Source organism: Myotis nattereri, assembly GCF_964212035.1.
Source record: "Myotis nattereri genome assembly, chromosome: 8".
Lineage (NCBI taxonomy): Eukaryota > Metazoa > Chordata > Mammalia > Chiroptera > Vespertilionidae > Myotis > Myotis nattereri.
The window spans coordinates 11,441,335-11,454,981 of NC_138083.1; the positions used below are offsets into that span (position 1 = coordinate 11,441,335).

Below are 13,647 nucleotides of genomic sequence, written 5' to 3' on the forward strand. Positions count from 1 at the left end.
CGTTGGGGGGTAGTTTCTGGAGCCGTTTCTGCCTCAGGCGCACCTTTCTCAGAGGGGTAGGAGGTGATGTGGGGCAGGGGGTGGGGACTCATCCTTCTGCTGTACGCACTGGCTTTGAAGGCGCTGGGCACTCTATAAAGACACATGGAACTGGAACGAGTTCAGACGGATGTGTCTTGGACCTGTTTCTTTGCAGGCACCGTGAAGGTGAAGAGTGCCAACATCCAAGTGGGAGACCTGATCATTGTCGAAAAGGTGAGGGGCCCTCTGCTGTGTGTGTAAATGGGGAGTCCCCGCTCTCACATCAATGCTGGCGTGCAGTCGGTGGCTCTGATCGAATGTTCGCTGTTTGCAGTTCCAGCCAGCAGCTCTGCTGGGGAGAAAAGTCTCTCTCTTTCCTGAGGGGCACGAAGTATTTTTTCAGGTTTACATGTGTCGGTTAGCTAGCAGTCCTACACAAGTTTTGATTTCCTGTTTGATGTGTTCGTTGTTCTTTTTGGGGTCTTTTTAAAATTTTTTTTACTTACCATGAAGTCTTTCTTAGAAGTCTGTTAACTACATAAACATGTTTGTCATTCACCTTTTGAGCAATTTTAGCTTGCACTTAAAATAATTAAATATACGTCTATATTTTATTGATTTTTAGAGGGGAAGGGGTAGGGAGAGAGAGAGAATCATCGATCGACTGCTTCCTGCAAGCCCCCTACTGGGGATTGAGCCCGCAAACCGGCCATGTGGCCTGACCAGGAATTGAACTGGTAACTTTTTGGTTCACGGGACATTGCCCGACCAACTGAGCCGCATCGGCCAGGCCTTAGCTTGCATTTTTTTACTTAAACATCATGCTTTTCAATCATTTTATGGGGAGTAGAGGTTACTATGAGAACAGTAAAAAGGCAAAAAACACATTTTTAAAAATAGCACTGCTAATTTGCTCCTGACTTCAGCGGATACTCACATCTCTTCTTACTGTGTTATTTGGAAGGCATTGGATTTTGAGGCTGGTTCTGGACAGTCTCGGGATAATATTTGACTTGAAAGGAGTGTGTCTGGACTGGGCTCTGTAGGAAGTGAACTGTGCTCTTTTAAAAGGATCAAACCCAACAACCCCGAGTTGATTTGCGGGAAAGGGAAGCCCTTCTGGGCGGCAGCGCGGAGGAGCCACACCCCCCTGTGCTGCTGGGCGCAGTCCTCGCTCTCCTTTTGAGAATGGCTTTTGTTCCTTCCTGTGACTTGACTTCCTTATTAGAATCCCACTGGAAGCCAAACCTCCAGCCGGGAAAGGGGTAGAAGCAGAGAGCATGAGCAGGGGGCGAGTATCTTTCCTTTCAGCAGACAGCCTGGACCAAAGTCAGCGAGGGTCGCGGGCCTGAGGCCGGGGTCCCTGGCTGGAATTTCGGGAGGTAATGGTTGGATTCGCCAGGAAGCTAGAAGCTCTCTTTCCGAGATGTGATTTCAACAGGGGATTAGGCACGTCACAGCAGCGTGCAAGGGTTTTCAGATTCAGAACAAAATAACCCCCCCGTCTGTCTTGGACAAAGGCAGACACTGAAAAGACGCCGTGGGTTTCGACGGCTCCCCCCACCGAGGGGCGGTGCCGGGGGGTGGGGGGTGCGGAAACCCACCTGGGATGGCCCACAGTAACAGCCCTTCTTTTTGTAACAGAACCAGCGGGTGCCTGCTGACATGATCTTCCTGAGGACATCAGAAAAGAACGGTAAACAGCTGGGATCGATTTGGAAAATAACCATTAACCTTTCAGTGGCAATTTGGCAAAGTAATCATTCGAAAATGTAACTGAAGTAGATGATCATTTCGGAGCCATGGAGGCGAATCCAAACAGCCCTTTTAACGGAGCAGTCCTAAAACAATGTTTTCGGTGCTCGAAGGGCAATAGATTGTGATCATTACAAAGATACTGCTAGTTGGACCCCTGCTGAGTCTCCGCTGGTGAAGTCTCATACATACATGCACACACACATATGCACACACGTGCACACGCACACATGCACACACGTGCACACACGCACGTACGCACACATATGCACACGCGCGCGCACATGCAGGCATGCTTGCACGTGCTGCTTTCCTTCCCTGGCTGCGTGAGGCTCAGCTTCAGGCGTTGGCGGGAGGAGGAAGAGTGTCTGACAAACAGAAATTCCCTCTCTTCTGAGAAAATACCAGGAGGTGTGTGATGAGGCGCACAGTAGGTGTCCCTTTGGGCTCTGAGTCACGAGTGGCGGGGCCAGGCCCCCCCTTGCCTGTCGGTTTGTTTGTTGTTCCAGCCCATTGGGGTTGAGGACCGCTCCCGCCTTTCCAAGCTCCTCTCCCTGCGCTCTCCCCGCTGCCACCGCTGCCCGCCCCATCCGTTGGCTCATGTCTCCTCTCTCTTTATTTTTGATATTTAAGCTGCTCTGAGGAAACGGCTGTTTCTCTCTTGCCTATCAGGCACAATCAGAGATCTTTGAACCCCCAAAAGATTCGTACTTGTATTCCTTTGAGGTTCCTGCAGCCTGTTTTATTACAAATTGAATAAAAGCACGGGTGAAATCTTACACTAATAATATATGAAGTAATGCAGAGAGGGGGGTGGAAGGCATGATGAAAGCAGCCTTCTTTTAAAAACTGCGGCTTTGTCCTCAAATCGGTTCTGTGTCCTGGTCCATGAGTGTTGGGGATTAGGTTCCCTGAAGGGCTCTCCCTTTCTAAAACACCCCCAGCCCCCCCAAAGATAGGAAGTTCCCAGGAGCCTTCGCTGCAGCGCCGGCGAGTTCCGCGCCCTGTCTGTCTGATGAGAGACACGGCCGACCTGCGGCTTGGACTGGCACGTCAGACCCACACACGCGCCCACACAGAGTGCGCGTCGGTGATGACGGCCGCCCGGCCTGGCGCGCTCGGCTTGGCATGGGCCAGCGCTTCAGCTTTCACAGTCTGAGCTCGGCGCTGTTCATCTCCATGTTCACACCCAAGGGAAACTGAGGCTCAGAGAGGACCTGCAGCTAGTGAGTGTTGGAGCCTGGACTTGCACCCAGGAGGTCTGGCTCCTGAGAAGGTGCTTGTAACCCCTGCCCAGAACAGACCCGAATGCGGGCTCTGTCAGGCCGCCTCCACGCCGGGCTTCTGTCACCACTGAGTCCCGACAGCAAGCTTGGGAGGTGTGTGTTTCTTCCCGTTTTATGGCGAGGACACGCCGAGGTTAGCAAGGGGGAGAAGCTGGCCCGGCTCCCACTGCGAGTGAGTGGGAGCATTTGCACCCAGATCTTTCTGACCCTAGAGTTTAAGGAGGAAGTGGGAAATGGGGTATTTTCCTTCCCTTTTGGTGGTTGGCCATTTGTTGGCTGTTTTTACAAGGACCAGGGCGGGGGCTGCCCCGAGAAGCCACCAAAAGGCTTCGTGAGCTGCTGGTGAACAGAAGGCACCGGCTTCCTTCCACAGGGTCTTGCTTCCTGCGGACGGATCAGCTGGACGGGGAGACGGACTGGAAGCTGCGGCTCCCGGTGGCCTGCACGCAGAGGCTCCCCACGGCCGCCGTGAGTAGCTCTCCCTGCAGAGGCACACATGGCCCCTGTCCCGGCAGAGCTCGCAAACTCGGGCGCCCTCCGGGCCAGGCATGGGTGTCAGAGGTGAAGTGGCTGGTGGGGTGTTTTGGGGCCCTGGGAGCCTCGAGTGCCGGTTGGTTCCACGTTCCGTGGCCACGCGAAATGCAGGCTCGGCATGCGGGACGGAGCTCTTCCGAGGGGATCGCAGAACCTTAGGAAACTGTGACCGGGACCGAGTGTAAAAGTAAAGGTAGGCCAAGCATGTCCTCCTCTGCTCAGAACTCTGGAGGCTTCTCAGCTCCGAGAACCCGTCCCACAGGCCTCGCTGGCACCTTTCAACTCCGTGTCATCGTATACTCTCTGTGGATGCCCTGACCTCCGCTTCGGGCCCTCCCCTCTCCCCACGCTGCAGCCACACTGGCCTCCCTGTCAGGCATGCGTCTGCCTCCCAGCATCTGTCCTTGGCCGTGTCTTCCACTGGGGACAGTTAGACCCTGTTGTCTGCTGGCTGGGCACCTCCATCATATACTTAGGTCTTGTACACCCGTCTCCTTAACGGAGAGGCGTTTTCTGGCCACCTTCTCCCTGCATTCCCATGCCACTCACTTCAAGACGGTATCTTTGAGGGTAGGGTTCTGCCCGGTATATTCACTGCTGAATTCCTGGTACATGGAACAGCATTTAGAACAGTGCGTGGAACAGCATATAGGCAGTGTGTGGAGGAGCATGTAGAACAGTGCATGGAACAGTGTATGCCCAGTGTGTGGAACAGCATTTAGAACTGTGTGGAATAGCACATGGACTCTCTCTAAGAAGGTGTGGTCTAAGTAGTTGTAACCAACAGGTGCTCAAAGCTTCCCAGGGCCCTGTAGTTCCCTATATCACACCACGATTTGTAGAGTGAGGGAGGGAGAAGGTAGCCAAAGTGTAAGTTTAAACACAAGTCACACGGGTTGGTAGTGGCCTGTGGACTAGTTACAAAATCACAGAATGTAATTCAAACGCCTGGAGACCAGCATAGGTCCCGTGCGTGGTCTGAAAGGGTTAAGCTGCACACGCCAGCTTTCCCTGGGCTGGCGGTCACATCGGTTGATGCCATGCCTTTCCTCGCCCTCTAAGGAAGGAAGAAGTTCTGTGTCTCCGTGGAGTTAGCATAACAGTAAGCGTGCCCATGGTACATATGATTGTTCGTCGCCAGGAACAAGTGAAATGGTGCTGTTAATTATTACTGCTTTTAAAGCAGGAATTCTAGAGCTGCGAGTCTCTACCTGGCCGGGAGCCCCCGGGAATCTGTAGAAGGTGCCATGGCGACCCTGGGCGGGGCTGGTCTAATAGGGGTTCTGACTTTATCTGGATGGCGTGGTCTACCTTCTGGTAAAGTTTCTGCAAAGAAAGGTTCTGGCCCTCAGAATGATCGAAGGACTCCCCTTAAGAGCGAGTCGAGAGCCTGGAGTTGTGAAGACACCTACACGTGTGGAAGGTTTCCCCTTTCCCCACCTGCCCCGTCATTTCAGGGCCTGTTTGCTTTAGAGAAAGAGCGGCTGCCTCCGGAAGTCTCTCTGCTCATAAGCCGCCTTTTCTAACTCCCAAATGTCACCTCTGTCACGCAGGATCTTCTTCAGATCCGATCGTATATCTACGCGGAAGAGCCGAGCATCGACATCCACAATTTTGTGGGAACATTTACCAGGGTACATAGCTCCGCTTGCCACGGACTCCCGTCTTAGAGTGTGGATTCACGATGGGAGCCCGCAGACACGCGTCTGAGGGTCCTCGTCAGGAAGTATCTCTTTGGGGGTGGGAGGGGGAGGAGAGGGGAGAAGGGATGGAAAGGGGAGGGGGGCAGGGGTTGGGCTGGCGGGGTGGAATTCCCTTAGGGAGGCACCGCCTGACCCCTGACACCTGACACATTGTCTCTCAGTAGAGGCCACACGTTGCAGGTTCTTCAGCCTCTGAACAGCTGGGATTGCCTGACAGTTTAGCCACGCGCTGTTCTAATTCATGTTAACGCCGATGCTCAAAGTTACTCTGTCTCCCTCTGACAGGACGACATCCTCTATTGTTTAGATAAGCCCTGCCTGCCATTGTTATACTTTTTACTTTTTAATCCTCACCCAAAGATATGTTCATTTATTTTTTTAATTTTGGAGAGAGAGAGGAAGGTAGAGCGACAAATCTCAATGTGAGAGAGAAACGTTGATTGGGTGCATCCCATAGGCACCCAGACTGGGAGGTGAACGCCCACCGCCTTTCGGTGTATGGGATGATGCTCCAGCTGACGGAGCCACCTGGCCAGGACCACTGTTGTTTACATATATTTGATTAATCCTCCCCCAAGGATATTTTCCTATTGATTTTTAGAGAGAGTGGAAAGGACGGGGAGAGACAGAGAGATAGAAACATCGATGTGAGAGAGAGGCATTGATTGGTTACATGCGCCTCCCCCCCACTACCACCGTAGGCACCCTGACTGGGGCTGGGGATCAAGCATGCAACTGAGGTACAGTGGGGCCTTGACTTACGAGTTTAATTCGTTCCGTGACGGAGCTCGTAACTCAAATTACTGGTATGTCAAATCATTAAAGTGAATGAGTGAGACACGTGGTGCTGGGCTGATGTTGTGGCTTTCACTGTGACGTTCGCTGCGCCAACTAGTGGTGGGATATCTGAAGCTGTCTCCTAACCCGAATTTTAGCTCGCAACTCAAAGCAAAAAATTGGCCAAGAGACGGCTCGTATCTTGAAAAACTCGTTAGTCGGGACACTCGTAAGTCAAGGCCCCACTGTACGTGCCTTTGCTGGATTTGAACCCGGAACCCTTCAGTCTGAGGGGTTCTATCCACTGACGCTCTATCAACTGAACAAAACTGGCCAGGGCAGTTATACTTAAAAAAAAAGTTTTTATTGATTTCAGAGAAGGAAGGGAGAGGGAGAGAGAGAGAAACATCAATGATGCAAGGGAATCATTGATTGGCTGCCTCCTGCACACCCCGCACTGGGGATCAAGCCGAAACCTGAGCACGTGCCCTGACCGGGAATCATAGGGAGATGACACACTGGCCGGGCTGGGCAGTTAATACTTTTTAAGTCACTTAACTCTTCGGAATCAAAATTAAATTTGGATTTAAGTTACTTTAGGAATCTGGGACAGGAGGGTTATAGACCCCAAATTAAACTGTTCGTGTTGTCTTTCTATGAGCCACACGACTGCCCTGTTTGATCGTTAGCTCTCACCTTAAAAACACTCCGTCCATGTTCCAGGCTTGTCCTCAAGTCAGAAGCCAGCCTTTCCAGATATTTCCATGGGGGTGGACGCCCCACGAACAGTAGTCGATGAGGGTGGCCCCTCTCTCCAGGCTGAGCTGTGAGCTTCTCACCAGGGGTCGCCCGTCTCTACCTGTCTTGTGGGTTTTTTCAAAACCTTGCTCCATAGCCCTGGCTGGTATTTCTCAGTGGTTAGAGCATTGGCCTGCACTCCCAAGGGTTGTGGGTTCGATTCACGGTCAAGGGTATGTACCTGGGTTGCAGATTTGATCCCCACCCCCTGTCGGAGCACTTGCCGGAGGCAACCAATCAACATGTCTCTCTCATATAGATATTTCTCTCTCACTCTCTTTCTCTCTCCCTCTCCCCACCTCTCTTTTACTCTCTAAAAATCAATGTAAAAAATATCCTGAGTGAGGATTAACAAGAACCCCCACGAAAACCAACAACAAGAAGCCTCGCTGATACGTGTGTGTCTGTCTGGCCTCTTGCAGGAGGACAGCGACCCTTCGATCAGCGAGAGCCTGAGCATCGAGAACGCGCTCTGGGCGGGCACCGTCATCGCCTCAGGTGAGGCGCCCTGCCCTCTCCCAGGAATGTGGTAGCAATTTGAAGAGGGAAGAAAATCCTCCCGAGTAATTAGAATAATCATCTGTCAGTTGGGAAAATTAGTCCTCGTTCAAATGGTGTTTTCCACTTGTCCCAGCACCTCCAGGGGATTCTGCTGGCATCTAATTGCCCCTCAGACGCTTAGAGAGCGGAGCAGAGAAGCCGCTGTGGCCTGCGGACTCTCTGCAGCGCCCACTTCGCGAATAGCCCTTAATTGCCGCTGCAGATGGACGTTCTAATCTGTCCCAGAGGTTGGCTCAGCCTGCACGCTGGGCTGCAGGTCGTGTCCGTGAGGCTGCTGGTCCTGTGGGTAAGGGGCTCCGTGCACAGGAAAGGGCGGAGCCTCAACATTGAAAACACCGAGGTGATGCAGAAATCCGTGCCTTTCAGTTTTGAGCATGGGGCGCAACTGAACAGAAGGTGCCCAGGGGTTGAGCCTGGCCTGCAGCAGCCCTGTTGATATCTGTGGGGTCCCGCCCGTCTCTCATGCAGTGTGACGAGCCCTTTACACATTTCACTTGACCCTCCCAAAGGTGCCACGAAGGTAGGTGCCAGTGTTGTCCCCATTCTGCAGATGAGGAAACAGGCTCTGTGGGGTTAAGTAACTGGCCCAGGGTCACTCAGCAGGGGAAAGGTGAGTTGGGACTTGAACCCAAGCACTTTGCTTGAGAAGCAGAACTCATTGTACCAGCTGCTGTTAGTATATAATAACTTATACTAATAACATGTAATTCTGCTGCTGGCAACTCTCTGTCTTTATTATTGGAGGAATCCATTTCTTTCCCCTCTTCAAGAGTGATAGCTCTCTCCTATCAACCCTTTTTCCTCTGCTTGTTGGTTCTCTGTGGCTCATAGGAGAGCAGACGCTCAATCCAGATACTCTATGACAAGCATGTCAAACTCAAAGGCTAACATGGGCCAAATAAATGAGGCATGAGTTTGACATGCTTGCTCTATGACAAGGGGAGGGAGGGACTGGCACAAGTGAGAGCCCAGGCCGCATGGCATCTCTCTCCACAGAGATGAGCTGTCCCTGGGGTTCTTGCCAGGTTTCTTCTCTCCTGGCTGTGTGGATTGGCAGCGTCATCTGGTTGTCTCTCAGTTCCCCTGATGACTAAAGGAGTGAGAAATTGGTCCTTACAATTCTGCACAGCCACTGCCTGGCCACGCCTTGGCTTCTAATAACCTCAATGTGTTTAATTCTGCACTTGATTTGATAATATTAATATTTTAGTGACAAGTACCTGTGCCTGTGTCTGTTTGGTTTTCATTCTGGTGATTGTCTCTCCTTCCTTCCTGCTTTCCTTCTTCCTGTGAAGCAAACCTTGATTGAACATCTATATTCAATCATGCCACGCTCCATTGCTTTACTGCCATTCTCTTGTTTTGGTTTCATCTCATAAAAATGAGGAGATTTAATGGATCGCAGAATGGAGACTCAGAGAGGTTAAGCAACGTGCCTAAGGTCACACAGTCTTGGAGCGGTCATCTCTTAGGAGGAGGAGAGTGGAAGGCAAATTGGGATCTTGAAGATGGGGAAGAGATTTCACAGCAGTTCATGGGAAATGCATTGTGGAGTCGGTACATGCGTTTTTCCGGTTGTTTGAGTTAATCGCTGTGCTTGGTGATGTGGGAAGAGAGGGCAGGGTTCCAGGGCTCCAGAGGCATTGCCTGCCATCCCCGTCAGCGGGTGTGTGCTTTGGAGTGAGTCAGGAGCTGGGCACCCAGCATGTCTGCAGCGGGCCTCAGTTCCCCTGACTTCTCACTGCATCTGATTCTAATGCAAACACGGAGTGAAACACAAGCCGGTGCTCCACTCAAGCCACGGCCACCAAGAGTAACCTTACCCGTATGGCATGTGGCCTGTGTGTTCCCTTTAGAATCTAACTCCTGCATCGTGGTCACTCCGCTCTTATTAGTTGGAAGTTTAAAAAATAAGAAAGCTTCCCCTGGTTGGTGCGGCTCAGTTGGCTGGGCATCATCCTGTGCAGGGAAAGGTTGCCGATTCAACTCCCCGTCAGGGCACATGCCTGGGCTGTGGCTCGATCCCCGAATGGGGGCGTGCAGGCGGCGGCTGATCATTGTTTGCTCTCATATTGAGCTTTCTCTCTCTCCCTCTCCCTCTCCATTCTTCCCCCTCTCTCTCTCTTTGCTTTAAAAGATGTGTTTATTGATTTCAGAGAGAGAAAGGGAGAGGGAGAGAGAGAAATAGAAACATCAATGATGAGAGAAAAAAATCATTAATCAGCTGCCTCATGCATGCCCCCCACTGGGGATCGAGCCCACAATCCCGGCACGTGCCCTAACCAGGAATTAAACCATGACCGCCTGGTCGAAACGCAACCACTGAGATACACTGTCTGGGCTTCCCCCTTCTCTTAAAAAAATAAAAATAAAGCTTGCTAGGGTAGATGCTGGGGGTCCAGCATCGATGCAGTTGCCATGGTAACTCAGCACAGTGCTGCTGGGTGAGGAGTCACCAGGGCGGTAAGAGGGAAGGGCAGGGGGAGGCTTGGCAGAGAAGGTGGCCTGGATGTGACAGAGCCCAGGTGTTCTAGTCCAGTTCTTCCAGGACTCAGTGGTGAGGGACCAGTTTGTTAGCCTCCCCCGCACCCGCTCCACCCCCGGAAATCTGTAGCGGATGGATGGATCAGTGCCCTGCTGGGTGTGACCAGCGGGCAGGTCACGCCACGTGCACCTGGCCACCTGAGTTTGATAATGTCCCCTGCTCGGCGGGGCTTGTCTGTGACCGCATGCTCGGCGTCAGAGGGTGCCTGATTGCCATAAACATTTCTGAACGCTGGCTCTCTGGGGCTCAGCGTTTATCTTGTTGCTGACAGGGAACAAAGGGGTTGCAGTGAGGTCTGACCTGGGACCACACTGCTGTGCGGGCTTAGGAAGAACCTCATGAAATGCCGACCACGGCAGCCTGGCTCCTTGGAGAAAGCGGCTGGGGGCCAGCTGGCAGGATGGAGAGGATTTGTGGTCTGCGGGCTGCAGAGGGTGAGGGACAGCAGAGGGGACAGCGTGGGGGGCGGCGTCCGAGGCCTGGGTCGCATGAGGAACGTGGACCCAGCCTCACCAGATCTTCCAGTTTTCCAGGAGAAGCCAGAGGTCTCCATTGTTAAATGAAAGCTCCCGGCATGAAAAGCGGCCAGCGAATTCAACACCTTAAAGCGCTGTGCAGACCAAGCCAGCGCCCCGCTGCGGCCGGCGTGTGCGCGCTGTCTGGGCGGTGAGGCCGGTTCGGATCTGGTGGTGATGGTTTTGGTCTTGAGCACAGGGAGGTGTTGGGGGGAAGGCCACTTCAGCAGCATCAGGCACTGAGGTTGGCTGGTGCCCGTGGGGGACCCTCCCTTGGGGAGCCTCTGATATGACCACGGGCTACAGGAGAGGCGGAGGAAACGGGAGTGTGCATTTCCTGTGAAACCTCATGCACCTGCACTTTGGACATCGAGGCCAGCGTGGAGCGAGTGAGCTCAGCCCAGGCTCGGCTCCCACTGCCCACCATCTGCTGTGGCCGCACCAGTGTGCCCGGGAGCCTGCCACCTGCTGGGAGCGGCCAGCGAGCTCCCCAGCCTGCCATCTGCTGGCAGCCTCCCTGCCCGGAACCGCCTCGTGCAGAACACTGTGCGCTAAACTGAGGGACTTCTGTGCCTCCAGGAGACACGGCCCGCACTGCATCTGGGTCAGCTCTTCCCCTGAGGCTGTGCTTGAGTCTCCGAGTTTTGTACATTCCTCTGCCAGTATTTTTTCCGAGGAGAGAAGGTTAGGTGTTTGCTTTTTCCAGTGGAGAGAATCACTGACTGGCTGCCTCCTGCACACCCCCTACTGGGGATCGAGCCCGCAACCCAGGCATGTGCCCTGACTGGGAATCGAACCAAGACCTCCTGGTTCATAGGTGTGCACTCAGCCACTGAGCCACGCAGGCCAGGGTCTTCACCACCGTATTGTCTGTGCATATATACATATAAGATCAACCCCTGAACCCCTTCCCTCTGAGAATCTTCAATCTGTTCCATTTCCATGCCTCTGATTCTATTTTATTCACCAGTTTATTCTGTTCATTAGATTCCTTATTAGTTTATTTTGATTTTTAGATTCAATTTTTGATAGATATGTCTTTGTTGCCGCTTTATTGTTCATATTTTTGTTCCTTTGCTTCTTCTTCTTCCTCTTCTTAAATAATACCCTTCTGCTGGGGTCCAACCCCAGCAGGTCCAGGGGTCCCCAAAGGTGTGGACGGAGTCGGTGAAGAAGGAATGACACAGAGGCAGCGTTCAGGTGATCATCATAGCCGGGTTCTCTTGTCAGGGTCTCCAGCCAGGTTCTGTAGCCAGTTCTCCAGCCAAGTTCTGTCTAGGATCTCCAGCCAGGTTCTGTAGCCATGTTCTCTCGCTAGGTTCTCCAGCCAGGTTCGGTCACCAGGTTCTGTAGCCGGGTTCTTCAGCCAGGTTCTGTCTAGGTTCTCCAACCAAGTCTGTAGCCAGGTTCTGTCCAGGATCTTTTGCCATGTTCTCTCGCTAGGTTCTGTCTCTAGGTTCTGTGTCTAGATTCTGTGTGTAGGTTCTGTATCCTGTTGTCTTGTTACATCTGTATTTATACCAGTTGATTCCAATCCTATCAATCTCTATTCCAAAGGTTAGGGCGTTTCTTATCTCCATTCCAGAGAGTAAAGATTATGTAGCTTAACCATGATTGTTCGTAGTTAAAGTGATTAATTACCCGCCTGGCACTTAGTTAAGGGGTTTTATTCCCTCCCTAACTTCAGGGGAAAATCCCTACCTGGGGAAACAACCTTTCTCAGAGAGGTGACCTTGGTTAAAACACATAGTGCTAAGAAGGTGAGCAAACATATTAAGAACAGTATGCCATATATGCCAGGTCCCTTGAAACAGCAAGGATGGACTGGCTCCCGGCACCCTTCAATATTTCATGTAATACTGGTTTGGTGGTGATGAACTCCTTTAACTTTTTCTTGTCTGTGACGCTCTTTATCTGACCTTCAATTCTAAATGATAGCTTTGCTGGGTAGAGTAATCTTGGTTGTAGGTTCTTGGCATTCATCACTTTGAATATTTCTTGCCACTCCCTTCTGGCCTGCATAGTTTCTGTTGAGAAATCAGCTGATAGTCATATGGGTACTCCCTTGTAGGTAACTGACTGTTTTTCTCTTGCTGCTTTTAAGATTCTCTCTTTGTCTTTAGTCCTTGGCATTTTAATTATGTGTCTTGGTGTGGTCCTCTTTGGGTTCTTCTTGTTTGGGACTTTCTGTGCTTCCTGGACTTGTAAGTCTATTTATTTCACCCAGTAGGGGAAGTTTTCTGTCATTATTTCTTCAAACAGGTTTTCAAATTCTTGCTCTCTCTCTCTTCTCCTTCTGGCACCTCCATGATTGAAATGTTGGTTTGCTTGAAGTTGTCCCAGAGGCCACTTATACTATCTCATATTTTAGAATTCTTTTTTCTTTTTGCTCTTCTGATTGCGTGTTTTTGCTTCCTCATATTTCAAATCGTTGTTTTGATTCTCAGAATCCTCTACTCTACTGTTGAATCCCTGTAAGTTATTCTTTATTTCAGTTAGTGTATGCTTAATTTCTGACTGGTTCTTGTCCATGTTTTTGGCATTTTTACCAAGATCCTTGAAAGTCTCACTAAGTCCCTTGAGGATCCTTGAGTAACCTTGTAACTATGGTTTTGAACTCTGTATCCAGTAGTTCACTTTTTTCCATTTGTGACATGTTTCTTTGTCTCCAAAATTTGGCTGCTTCCCTGTGTTTGTTTCTATGTATTGGGTAACTGCTATGTCTCCTGGAGTGGATAGGGTGGCCTTGTGTAAAAGGTGTCCTATAGGGCCCAGTGGCTCAGCCTCCCCAGTCACCTGAGCTGGGCACTCTAGGTGTGTCCCTTTGTGGGCTGTGTGCACAGCCTTGTTGTAGTTGAGCCTTGATTGCTGTTGGTGTCACTGGGAGGAATTGACCTCCAGGCCTATTGGCTGTGAGAACCAGCTGCGACTATAGTGGGAGGCTGCTGTGTGGGAACACCCCTATGGAGCTGGACTTGTTTCAGTGGGGCTATGGTGCTCACTGAGTCTACCTCTTGAGTGTGTTGCTTGTGGATGTGTAGTGTTGTAATCTGGTATGGTCTGAAGCTGTCCACTGGGTGCACTGACTCTTGGGTCTCCAGGGAGGTGCAAAGCTAGCCACTGCCTGTGCCACCATTTTGGTTCCCCTGCCT

The 13,647-nt window shown here is 51.5% G+C and overlaps 1 protein-coding gene across 1 annotated transcript in view; it reads left to right on the forward strand.

The window, feature by feature from the left end:
- ATP9A (ATPase phospholipid transporting 9A (putative)) overlaps window positions 1-13,647 on the forward strand; it is a 120,216-nt gene that overhangs the window by 54,373 nt on the left and 52,196 nt on the right. Inside the window, exons 5-9 of the mRNA XM_081096742.1 lie at window positions 197-255; window positions 1,666-1,717; window positions 3,436-3,530; window positions 5,150-5,230; window positions 7,297-7,372. Coding sequence (XP_080952868.1) covers window positions 197-255; window positions 1,666-1,717; window positions 3,436-3,530; window positions 5,150-5,230; window positions 7,297-7,372 — 363 coding nt within the window. The remainder of the gene's footprint in view (window positions 1-196; window positions 256-1,665; window positions 1,718-3,435; window positions 3,531-5,149; window positions 5,231-7,296; window positions 7,373-13,647) is intronic.